The sequence below is a fragment of the Muntiacus reevesi genome, chromosome 10, assembly GCF_963930625.1.
Source record: "Muntiacus reevesi chromosome 10, mMunRee1.1, whole genome shotgun sequence".
NCBI lineage: Eukaryota > Metazoa > Chordata > Mammalia > Artiodactyla > Cervidae > Muntiacus > Muntiacus reevesi.
In genome coordinates, this window is record NC_089258.1 from 10,109,683 (window position 1) to 10,123,242 (window position 13,560).

Genomic DNA, 13,560 nt, shown 5'->3' on the forward strand with positions numbered 1-13,560 from the left:
TGAGTGAAAATCATGCTGTTCTACGTCTGCCTAAATCTGCAATATGAAGACAAAATTCCAAACTTCTGTGGCATGATAGAGATTTGGGGTTCATGCTCCCAATAATCTGTTCTATATAAAATTTCAAATTCTCCCATCTTGGATATTTTTTGACAAATAACAGTTCAGTTAGCATCTGGGGCCTAGTTTGTTATCAACATCAACAGTGTCCAGATAAAATGGGTCTGCAAGTACCACTATCTTCCTTTTAAATTAAGAGCTTACGGAGTGGAAGTTTTATAATCAGCAGTAAAACAGAGAGAGAGAGAGAGGAAGCCTGATAACCAGTCTCAGATCTGTCTTAACTGCGGTAAGGATGTTTTCTTGAAAACCTGGGCAGCCCATCCTTTAGAGGTCTGGAGGTTTGGGCTGTGTTGGCAGCAGACAATGCCCTGTGAGACAGTTTCAACTGGTGTTCCCATGACTGATCAAGGGCTTTCAGTCATCACTGTCATGACATCTGCATGACACCCAGGACCAGAGACAGATAACAAATCAGGTTTTACTCCATGCAATCAACGTGTAGAAGCTCAAAAGAACCCTCTTATAATCAGAAGGGATATTCATGGTAGGAAAATAAAGCATTTAATCTCCCTCTTCTCCTTTCCTTTTCCTATGACCAGTAGATGCCTGACTTCTTCCCCAGTTTTGGTAAAAGGCAGCCATTGATGGCTGTAAGCCTTAGGCCTTGCTTAGGCCTTGTTGTATCATGACTGATCATCCGGTGCATTCCTCCCAAAGCTACCCTCATTCTCTTGAAGCCTCAGATGTGGCTAGAACCATTTGTCATTTAATCACACACACACTCCTTTATGACATGTCTAACTTCACTAGTTAAATATCAGGTTATTGGGCTTCCCTGGTGGGTCAGTGGTAAAGAGTCTGCCTGCCAATACAGGAGATGCCGGTTCAATCCCTGATCTAGGAAGATCCCTTACACCTTGGAGCAACTAGGACCGTGTGTCTCAACTATTGAGCTTATGCTCTAGAGTCAGGGAGCTGCAACTAGAGAATGATCCTTGCTTGCCACAACTGGAGAGAAGGCCCACACAGAAAAGAAGACTCCCCCCAAATTAAAAACATATTTAAAAAACTAAGGTTATTGGTACCATTGCCAGGAATGATGGAGTAAGAACATCTCAAATTCCTCACCTTCATAAAAACAACAAGAACACTGGCAAAATTGTCAAAAACCACTTTTTCAGAGCTATGGAAATTAACCAAAGACTTATGACAATCCAGAGAGTATTTTTTCCAAGTAAAATGACTGAATCTCAGAACTGCAGGCTTTGTGGCGTCTGAACTCTCTAGTCATAGTCCACTCTCCCCAGAGTCATGATGACCTTGAGAAACAACTGAAATAGCAGTGAAAGCTAAGCAGCCTAGCATCCTAAGGAAGAGGCAAAATGCAGCTGTCACTCTCCCAAAGTCCAGTTCCAAGATTACAGCCCTTATTTGACCTGTCTTGCAGGTCTTCTGCAATTCCCACTCACAAGGTTTGTCTTTATTTAATCTGAGTCTGCGTTCGTGTATGTATATGCATGCAAAGTCGCTTCAGTCGTGTCCAACTCTTTGTGACCCTGTGGACTGTAGCCCACCAGGCTCCTCTGTCCATGGGATTATCCAGGCAAGAAAATTGGAGTGGGTTGCCATGCATTCCTCCAGCAGATCTTCCAACCCAGGGATCAAACCTGTGTCTCCTGAGTCATCGTTCACCCAATACTATTTCCCTGAGGGCCATGGCTTAACATCGGAGGCAGCTGCCTGAGATGGTGATGACAGTTGGAGAAAACAGCAAGATAAACAAAAATTTAAAGGAAAAGTTGGACAATGAGATATCCATAAGGGAAACTAGAAGCCCAGGTGCATGCCTGAGAAAGACCTGAGAAAAATAACAATTCTCATCTCTGGCTGAAGTTGAAACTCAACAGAAGCAGGGAGTGAAGTAAACATGAAGTTGGACCTGGCCTGCTGGAGGGCTGCGGACAATCTCCCCAGCAGTCACAGAGCCCCTGGCGTGGACTGGGAGATCGATTAGTTTCAGGCACTTGGGAATTTATGTCAGATCCATTACTAATTATTAAACTCACTGAGCAGAGCCTTTAGTGGCTACACATGACAATAAATGCAGACTCCATAGAATTAATTCAGTTAATTCAATAAACAAACCAATAGGAACAACAATGGCAACAGCAACAACCAGCAACACCAACAAACTACGGAAAAGGGGGAGGTACTTGTTTTTCAGAATTACCACATTATTTTATTTTCTCAAATCGAAGTACAGTTGATTTATATAATGTTTTGGTAGTTTCAGGTGTCCATTGAAGTGATTCGGTTCTACCTATATATTCCTTTCCGGATTATTTCATTGTAGGTTACTACCAGATGTTGACTAGTGTTCCCTATTTTATTTTGCTATCCTGAGGGAGGGAGGCAGATGAACAGAATGTGCAGGATGGGACTGTTCGAGCTGAGGGATGACAATGTCCTGTTCCTCAACCTGGTTGGTATTTTTTAATACCTTGTCTATCTGGTTTTATGTGTTTTTCTGCATGTTACACTTTACAATTATTGGAAAAACCCTGCCTACAACTCTGATCTTGCCTCTTCTGAGCCCACCTCTCTCCCCTTTGCCAGAGGAATGTCTTTTCTATCCTCATTTTCTCCAGGCTCTTAATGCCTACTTACAACACAAACTGTTTCCGGCCCCCACTCTGCGCCCAGTGACCAGTGATATCCAAGTTAGCAAATCAAAGGAGCTTGTCTCCTCCAAGGAGGAGTCTTTGTTTTGGACCTTGCAATTCTTTTCCCCTCAGCTTCCCCAGACCCTTCCCCCTCACCTGGTTCTGTCCTCTCTTCCTGTGACTTTCCTGTTCCTGAAACACTGGCACTCCCCAGGGTCCCCTCCCATGATCTTACCCACGCCCTTGCCCACCTCTCTGCTAACAGCCCCCCAAAGTAGAGTGTCCCTTCCAGACTCTGGCGCAGGTGTGCATGAAGCTTCCTGCTTCATCTCCATCTTCATCTGAATGTTCGGTATCATCTGAATTTCAAACAACAGGCCTCAAAGTGAAGTCATTCTCTTCCTTGGTCCAACCTGATTCCTAGATTTCCTATCTCTGTAAAGGCAATCACTTCCAAGTTGACATCTCAAGCTAGAAATGTGGATGTGTTGTTCTCTTTAACCTGAGTACCAAGAGCTATGATTATTATGTTCACATTGTGCTAGGCACTTGCTACTTTATGCCTCACTCCCTCTTCCAGATTCCTATTTTGAAAATCTCATGCCCTGAGTGGTATGTTAGGAGATGGAAACTTTGGGAGGTGATTAACTCAAGAGGGCAGAGCCTTTGTGAATGGGATTAGTGTCTTTATAAAAAAAGACCTCAGAGAGCTCCCTGGTATTTCTGTCTTTGTGAGGATGGGGGCCTCACCAGATATTGAACCTGCTGATGCTTTGATCTTGGACCTCCCAGCTTCCAGAACTGTGAGAAATACATTTCTGTTTATAAGCCACCCAGTTCGAGATATTGGGTTGGCCAAAAAGTTTACTCGGGACTTTGTCGACAAAGGTCGGTATAGTCAAAGTTATGGTTTTTCCAGTAGTCATGAATGGATGTGAGAGTTTGACCATAAAGAAGGCTAAGCATAGAAGAACTGATGCTTTCAAACTGTGGTGCTGGAGAAGCCTCTTGAGAGTCCTTTGGACTGCAAGGAAGTCAAACCAGTCAATCCTAAAGGAAATCAACCCTGAATATTCACGGAAGGACTAAAACTGAAGCTCCAATACTTTGGCTACCTGATGCAAAGAGCTGACTCATCGGAAAAGATTTGGTGCTGAGAAGGATTGAAGGCAGGGGAAGGGGGCAACAGAGAATGAGTTGCTTGGATAGCATCATCGACTCAAAGGACATGAGTTTGAGTCAACTCCAGAAGATGGTGAAGGACAGGGAAGCCTGGCATGCTGCAGTCCATAGGGTTGCAAAAAAATCAGACATGACTTAGCAGCTGAACAATAACAAGCCACCAAGTCTGAGATATTGGGTTGGCCAAAAAGTTTGTTTGAGTTGTCCTGTAAGATTTTATGGGAAAAGCCTGAATGAAATTTTTGATCAACACAATATTTTGTTACAGCAGCCTGAGTGAATTAAGACAGTTTTTTAAGAAACATATAGTACATACATCATTTACATATATTACAGAGGAAGTCGTTAACATATTCTCAGGCATGGCAGCTCTTACTCCTCTCCCTAGCTCCTGCCAATCCCACTGCAGGGGGGCCTCTAATTAGTATGAATACTGTCACCCTGCATCAGTTTCCATTGCCTATAACCTGGTTCTGACCATCAGATTAACCTAACTGGTGTCTCAACCACACACAAATCTTTTCCCTTTTCTGTTCGCCTTTAAGTAGTAGAGTACTTTAATATTTTGATCATATAAATTTTGGTCGTTTCCTTTTGAACATCTGCTGAGCACCCATGGAGGCCACATGGTCTAACACCAGCCTCCCCCACTCCCTTCATCCCCCCAGCTCCACGTCCTCTCTACCCAGAGCACGCAGGCTCTTTCAGGCCCTGGGCCAGGGCACAGGCAGTTCTCTTTGTTTGAGAAGCTCTGTTCACAACCTTCCCTGTTTATCTGGGAAATCCTTGCCTACCCTTAAGAGACACCTGATGTTCTCTGAACATCTGTGACAATTCCTTCTTGAATTGGCTTCCGCCCTGCTGCTGCTGCTGCTAAGTCACATCAGTCGTGTCCGACTCTGTGCGACCCCATAGACGGCAGCCCACCAGGCTCCGCCGTCCCTGGGATTCTCCAGGCAAGAACACTGGAGTGGGTTGCCATTTCCTTCTCCAATGCATGAAAGTGAAAAGTGAAAGTGAAGTAACTCAGTCGTGTCCGACTCTTAGCGACCCCATGGCCTGCAGCCTACCAGGCTCCTCCGTCCATGGGATTTTCAAGGCAAGGCTCCCTCCATAGTGGTGGCCATATCTAGGGGCCAGTTAACAATCGTGCTGAATAAATAGGTGTCTCTGGAAATTCTTATTGAAGGTCTAGCACTGGACAGATAACCTGGTCAGTGCTTGAACAATCTGTATCACTGGAGGCGGAGAAGGTGAGGAGACATCTCACAGGTATCTCAATCTTATCTTCCATTAGTTACCGCCACTTCCCCACAATTTATTGACCCTAACAGCCCAATCTCTCTTTCCTTTGTCTATTCACTTCTCCACAATTTATCATCCTTTTAAAAAAGGTGTATAAGCCTCTGAGTCTTACTGCTTCATTGGGATTTTTACTTCCTTTCTGTGAAATTTATGTGTACAGAAAATTAAAAATATTAATAAAATTTGTATGCCTTTTCTCCTGTTTAATTTCCTGTTTGTCAGTTTAATTCACAGACCTCAGGAGCTGAATCTAAGAGGGTAGAGGGAAAGATTTTCTCTCCCCGACACTTATAACCTGTGAGATGAGCATGAATGTGATAAATACACAGACAATGAAACTGAGGATCAGGGAGGTTACAATAACTTGTGGAATACTCAGGACAACTCAGGCTTGAGTCAAACCCTTATACCTTCCTTGTTCCTTTCTTTGCTATTGCTTAAACGTTTGTTTTGCTTGTGAATTGAAGCTGAAGCCTCGAGGATTTCTGACATCTGGTCACATGGGCTTCCCAGGGTGAGTGTCAGCTGAGGAAAGGAAGCATACTGGGGAAGAGCCCTGAAAAATCCCTGTCCCAGACCCAGTCAGAAAGCCTGGTATTCTCTGGTGACAGTCTCCTGTGGAATATAGACCTGGGCCAAGGAACATGACTCACTCAGTGAGTTTTGGTTGATGACATAAGACAGTTTGCAAAATCCAGCTGTGTGGGGCAGGTACCCAGGCCTGATCTGACAGAAGATTTAACACCTGGTTTAAGAAAAAGGAACTCTGATCTGAATAGACATTTCTTCAAAGAGGACATACAGATGACCAACAGGAACACAAAAAAGATATTCAGCACCGATAGTTATTAGAGAAATGCAGATCAAAACTGTGATGTGATATCACCTCACACCAGTCAGAATGGCAGTCAGCAAAAAATCCACAAACAGCAAATGCTGGAGGGGGTGTGGAGAGAAGGGAACCTTCCTACAGTGTTGGTGGAAATATTAATTGGTACAGCCACTATGGAGAACAGTATGGAGGTTCCTTCAAAAACTGAAAATAGAGATACCATATGACCCTGCAATCTTACTCCTGGGCATATATTCATACAAAAACATGATCTGAAAGTATCCATGCACCCCAATGTTCATTGCAGCACAATTTACAATAGCCAAGAAATGGAAGTGACCTAAATGTCCACTGACAGAGGGATGGATAAAGAAGATGTGGTACATATACACAATGGAGTAATACTTAGCCATAAAAAAGAATGGAATAATGCCATTTGCAGCAATATGGATGAAGCTAGAGAGTGCCATTCTGAGTGAAGTAAGTCAGGCAAAGAAGGAGAAATATTGTATGACATCCCTTATATGTGGAATCTAAAAAGAAATGATACAAATGAACTTAGTTACAAAACATAGAGACTCACAGATTTAGAAAATGAGCTTATGGTTGCTGGGGGAAGGTATAGTTAGGGAGTTTGGGAAGGTCAAGTCACACTGCTGTATTTAAAATGGATAACCAACAAGGACTGTAACTGCTCAATGCTATGAGCCAGCTTAGGTGGAAGAGGGAGAATGGATACATGTATATGTATCCATATCCATATGTATATATGTATATGAGTCCCTTCGCTGTTCACCTGAAACTGCCACAACCTGGTTAATTTACTACATCCCAATACAAAATAAAAATTTGAAGTTGGGTGGGAAAAAAAGAATACACATGTATACTTAAAGAAAGGGACAGAGGAAGGGACTCTGGGGTGCTGACTACGTTCAGGATCTGGATTCCTCCCCATTCTTCCCCGCTCACCAGTTCTTTGGGAAACTGTCTGTAGGTAAATATTATATCCGTGCCGCATGAGCCCTAAACACAGCAGGAGAGAACACTCTTGTTTTCAAATGACAGGGCAGGTCAGGGATCAAAACAAGTTCATTAAGAGACTTTTCAGGTTTGTCAACCCAAGAAGGAAAGAATAATAGGCTTAAAGAGAACCATTAAGAGCCTTATTGCATTACAATAATCCCTTTTCTTTAGTGAAGAAACTTGCCAGAAAGGCCAGGAAAGAACTTTACTTACTCGGTCTTAAACATAAAACAAAAGACCTGCTGACCTGAAAGCCACCGTTGCTGCAACCCTGGGCCGGGAGGGCCGCCACCCTCTGCAGCTCCACAGAGCTTGTGCTGCTCATGGACTTGGGCTCCGGAGTCTTTTCAGATGTCTGGAGAGCCGCTGTATCTGTGAAATCAAACACAGCCTCTGCTGAAGTCAGAATGCCACCTACTGCCATAGGCACCAGGCCATCGATTCACTTTGGGAACTTTGATCTAAATCTCCTGGTTGGGGTGGGGCAGGAGTGGCGAGGGGCGGGGTGGACGCTTTCAGGTCAGGTCCACCTACCTCATTAATCCTTCTCATTATCCCCATTCCTGCCGGTCCATTTTCACTCAGGGAAGAAGACTCCTGAGCTGCTCAAAACAGAAAAGGACATTTTCTCTACAGTCTTGAGTGAAAGAATCTAATTCCTGTGCTAGTGTTGGGCTCTGGGGGTGGTGAGTGGCAGGAAAAATAAGGGCTGGCTATTACCGAGTGACCAGCATTCTGTGCTAGGTCTGTCTGTGTTCTAGACATTTCAGATGGTGGTCTTGCTTTCTCTTGAAACAAGGGAAAACTGAGGTGTCCATGAACATCACCTCAGTTAATCTGAGTAACAAAAGTTAATGGTTTGCTCAGGGCCACTTGGCTAATGAATGGACAGTGAAAAGTAAATTCAGGTCTGGTGGATTCCAAAGCCTTCTTACTCTACCCCTGCCAGCAAACAGGGTTGCTTCAAAAAATCCAACTCCTAGAGGGACTTCCCTAGTGGTCTAGTGTTTAAGACTTCTAAGAGTTTAAAAATGGTCCAGATCAAAATATTTTAAAAATAAATCCAACTCCTAGAAATGGAAAGATGTAGCAGGTAAATGAAAAGCGACCAACTTAAAAGATTCTTTCCTCTATGAAATTTTTAGCTGTGGGATTTTTTTTTTCAAAACCACAATTTCTCCTAGTACATTTAAAATGAACTATTGTGCATCTATTAATTATTATAATTGTGAGGCCTGTGTGGAAATGTGAAAAAAGCTAATGTTAAGTGAAAAACTAAAATGTATAAATTGAATGCTGTGTACAGTAGACAAAGAATGGAAGAAGATATCAAATACTCCTAGTGGTTATTTCTGGGTTGTGTGTGTTTTTTAAATCCTCTGCATGTTTTATTTTATTTAGTTATTGGGATTGCACTGGGTCTACATTGCTGCTTTCAGATTTTCTCTAATTGTGGTGAATGGGGGCTACTCTTTCTTGCGGTGCATGGGCCTCTCGTTGCGGTGGCTTCTCTTGCTGCAGAGTACAGGCTCTCGGTGTGTGGGCTTCAGTAATTGCAACACGTGGGCTCAGTAGTTGTTCAGAGCCTAGAACCCCAGGCTCTGGAGCTCAGTCTAAGTAGGTATAGTGCATGGGCTTAGTTGTTCCAGGGCACGTGGGGTCTTCCTGGACCAGGGATCGAACATGTGACTCCTACACTGGCAGGCAGACTCTTATTCACTGTACCACCACTGCCAGGGAAGTCCTGGGTTGTGGTTTTATGGGTGGTTGCTATTTTCTCTTTCATCCTTTGCTAAATTTTCTATAACGAATGTGATTTACTATCATTATCATCATATTGAATATATGTATACACACAAATGTGTATATATGAACATATATACATGTATACATATATACAGTATGATGATCTGAACATATATACACACATGTGTGTGCCTGTGTGCATGTTAAGAGCTCATTGGACCTATACTGCCTGGGTTCAAATCCTGGCTCTGCTACTCACTACAGTGAACTACAACTCAGCTCAAGATCTAAACCCAGCCTTCTGCCTGTCCTTAGGCAGCCCCAGAGCTAAGAGTGGTTTCTAAATCTTAAAACAGCTGAAAAAATTGAAAGGGTGAATATTTCATGACATATATAAACTATATGAAATTCAAATTTCACTGTCCATAAATAAAATTTTGTTTGCACACAAACATTCCCATTCATTTGTGTATTGTCTATGGCTGCTCAAGACTCAACCTAGTTTATAGTTGGAGAGGATCCTTATTCTTCAAAGAAAAAGAAAAGCCTTCATTCTTCTGTTTATGGTTGTAATTGCAGAAATGTGATTCAAATGTCTTGATATTCTTGCGGGTATTGTTATATGAACCTTTTAAAAGGCAACAACCCAGTATTTTCTCTACCCCTAGGCTATAGATAGCATGTTTGAAAAGTTACAAGCATATTTGAGAGCAGGCTACAGTACAAGCAAGATCACACTACAGTGTTGATTGAAAGACACAGTGACCTGCTCATTTCATTCTAAGGCAATACCAGCTAAAAGGAAAACTTGAGAGCTACTTAGGGCAAATTGCATGTACAAGTAGGATGCTAAAATGCAAAAATAGATAGTTATTTCCAGAGAAATTTTAACTTAAAATGCTATCTATCTGAAACTTTTGGTTAAGAGCTTTTAGAAGTAATGAAAATTCTGACTCTCTTGGCAACACAAGAATTAACTTGGGACTATTCATGGGACTATCACTTGATGGTACCTTGGTAGAAGCTATGGCTCATTTTAAACAATTTGGAGATAGACATTGTGATCAGAAAATGAGGTGAAAGACCCTTGCAACTTTCCAAGACTGCATATTAAATCATTCCCCAGTTACACAGAATCATTATTTGGAAGGAATAATTTGTGCCAAGGCCTGGGAAACTGTCTCTTAACTCCCTGCATCAGCTATTTTCATTGCAGGGTTCCTCAAACTCAATTTTAAACTTTGAAACCACTGCATAGCAATCAAATCACTAGACTTTTTAATTAAGGGATCTATGTTCTATTCCATTCCATAAAAACTGGCTTTTAGACCAAAAACCATGGATTGTATATACAAACTCAAAAATTAAAGAAAAACAAAAAACCTCCCAACCCCCTTCAAATTTATTAAAAATAGGCAAGTAAAAAATTATAAACACATGACAGTAGATCTTGCTTCATGTATGTAGTTCTATAGTAAGGTCATTCTTTTCCTTTTGGTGACATATTTCCAAAAAGAGTAAAATGAATGTAAAAAAATTGTCCATAACATTTCCCCCATGTTGAGAACAATGTATTACATGTTTCAGGATGATTTTTATCTTCTCCTGCTGTCATCCCTGGAAGGACATTTCATGTACTACAGATTGACATTTTTTTTTTAATACATCTTGAAGTAGTTTAGTAAACTAAAAATGTAATCCTGTGATGGCTACAAACTTTAATCTAACCAACTTGAATTTTTGAGTTGGTTAGTTAGATTAAGAGAGAATCCAAGAGTGAGGGGGGAAAAATCAATAATGTGTGTTTGAAATAGAAAATACTTTGAGATGTTTCTCCAACAAAATCACCTTTGAAGTTGGATTTTGCTTTTCAACACCCCCGCTATAGAACTGATACTAGGAAAGGCCAGGTGTAGAATCTGCTGCCTGGATAATGCCTATCCATGATTTACGATTACTTGGCCTTCTGGATCACTTTAGTTATAATTCTTAGACAGATGATCTTGGTACAAGGGTGGACCAGTAAAGCAAAAGGGAAGCAAACTAGCATCTGTTGATCATTGCCATGCACCATTTAGGTACTTATAGTGTTTCCATTTCATCTTTGCAACAACTCTACAAATGAGGTGTTATTAGCCCCATTTCACAGATGAAACACTTGAGGCTCAGCGGACAAAGTGACTTTTCCAAGAACATAACTAGTAAGTAGCAACATCATGATTTGAGCCCAACCACCTGAAACATAGACCTGTCAAGAGCCAAGTTCTGGAAGGAAATAAAGTCCAAGAGAAGACCAACTGAGTTAATACCCAAAAGTGTTCAGTCTATTAGTGGGAAAAGCAAACTACCACCAAGATGAATGGAAAAAGCTTAATAAAATGGAAAAAACAAAGAGGTTGTCAGGACAGCAGAGTTTAATCCATCCACATACTTCGAAATCCCCAAAAGATGAGCCAGTGCTTCACTGAGGCAATTTCTAAGAAGCCCCTAGAGTTGACTTGTCATATCTGATTCCACTGGAAGTATATGCTTGGACCTGCCAGTGACAGGAGGGCAGGGATGGTACCTACCTTAGTCTCTGTATTTAGCATCACTTAGAGCAGAGATCTCTGTTCTTTTGCAAGGCAAACCATTCAATATCATGGTAATACAAGCCTATGCCCCAACCAGTAATGCTGAAGAAGCTGAATGGTTCTATGAAGAACTACAAGACCTTTTAGAACTAACACCCAAAAAAGATGTCCTTTTCATTCTAGGGAACTGGAATGCAAAAGTAGGAAGTCAAGAAACAGCTGGAGCAACAGGCGAATTTGACCTTGGAGTACGGAATGAAGCAGGGCAAAGGCTAATAGAGTTTTGCCAAGAGAATGTACTGGTTATGGCAAACATCCTCTTCCAACAACACAAGAGAAGACTCTACACATAGACATCACCAGATGGTCAACACCGAAATCAGATTGATTATATTCTTTGCAGCCAAAGATGGAGAAGCTCTATACAGTCAGCAAAAACAAGACTGGGAGCTGACTGTGGCTAAGATCATGAACTCCTTATTGCCAAATTCAGACTTAAACTGAAGAAAGTAGGGAAAACCACCAGATCATTCAAAATGACCTAAGTCAAATCCCTCATGACTATACAGTGGAAGTGAGAACTAGATTTAAGGGACTAGATCTGATAGACAGAGAGCCTGATGAACTATGGGTGGAGGTTCGTGACATTGTACAGGAGACAGGGATCAAGACCATTCCCATGGAAAAGATAAGCAAAAAGGCAAAATGGTTGTCTCAGGAGGACTTATAAATAGCTGTGAAAAGAAGAGAAGTGAAAAGCAAAGGAGAAAAGGAAAGATATTCCCATTTGAATGCAGAGTTCCAAAGAAAAACCAGGAGAGATGAGAAAGCCTTCCTCAGCATCAATGCAAAGAAATAGAGGAAAACAACAGAATGGGAAAGACTAGAGATCTCTTCGAGAAAATTAGAGATACCAAGGGAACATTTCATGCAGAGATGGGTTATAAAGGACAGAAATGGTATGGACCTAACAGAAACAGAAGATATTAAGAAGAGGTGGCAAGAATACACAGAAGAACTGTACAAAAAAGATCTTCATGGCCCAGATAAGCACAATGGTGTGATCACTCACCTAGAGCCAGACATCCTGGAATGTGAAGTCAAGTGGGCCTTAGAAAGCATCACTATGAACAAAGCTAGTGGAGGTGATGGAATTCCAGTTGAACTACCTCAAATCCTGAAAGATGATGCTGTGAAAGTGCTGCACTCAATATGCCAGCAAATTTGGAAAACTCAGCAGTGGCCACAGGACTGGATGTCAGTTTTCATTCCAATCTCTAAGAAAGGCAATCCCAAAGAATGCTCAAACTACCGCACAATTGCACTCATCTCACATGCTAGTAAAGTAATGCTCAAAATTCTCGAAGTCAGGCTTCAGCAATATGTGAACCGTGAACTTCCAGATGTTCAAGCTGGTTTTCGGAAAGGCAGAGGAACCAGAGTTCAAATTGCCAACATCCTCTGGATTATTGAAAAAGCAAGAGAGTTCCAGAAAAACATCTATTTCTGCTTTATTGACTATGCCAAAGCCTTCGACTGTGTGGGTCACAATAAACTGTGGAAAATTCTGAAAGAGATGGGAATACCAGACCACCTGACCTACCTCTTGAGAAACCTGTATGCAGGTCAGGAAGCAACAGTTAGAACTGGACATGGAACAACAGACTGGTTCCAATAGGAAAAGGAGTACGTCAAGGCTGTATATTGTCACTCTGCTTATTTAACTTATATGCAGAGTACATCAAGAGAAACGCTGGGCTGGAAGAAGCACAAGCTGGAATCAAGATTGCTGGGAGAAATATCAATAACCTCAGATATGCAGATGACACCACCCTTATGGCAGAAAGTGAAAAGGAACTAAAAAGCCTCTTGATGAAAGTGAAAGAGGAGAGTGAAAAAGTTGGCTTAAAGCTTAACATTCAGAAAACTAAGATCATGGCATCTGGTCCCATCACCTCATGGGAAATAGATGGGGAGACAGTGGAAACAGTGTCAGACTTTATTTTTTTGGGCTCTAAAATCACTGCGGATGGTGATTGCAGCCATGAAATTCAGACGCTTACTCCTTGGAAGGAAAGTTATGACCAACCTGGATAGCATATTAAAAAGCAGAGACATTACTTTGCCAACAAAAGTCCATCTGGTCAAGGCTATGGTTTTTCCAGTGGTCATG

The 13,560-nt window shown here is 41.8% G+C and overlaps 1 protein-coding gene across 1 annotated transcript in view; it reads right to left on the reverse strand.

Annotated features, from left to right (window-relative positions):
* SLC28A3 (solute carrier family 28 member 3) overlaps positions 1-7,492 on the reverse strand; it is a 62,616-nt gene extending 55,124 nt beyond the window's left edge. The window contains exons 1-2 of the mRNA XM_065947552.1: positions 7,316-7,492; positions 5,624-5,738 (exon numbers count right to left, since the gene is read on the reverse strand). Of these exons, the coding sequence (XP_065803624.1) occupies positions 5,624-5,738; positions 7,316-7,492 (292 nt within the window). The remainder of the gene's footprint in view (positions 1-5,623; positions 5,739-7,315) is intronic.
* Between the last annotated feature and the right edge of the window lie 6,068 nt (positions 7,493-13,560).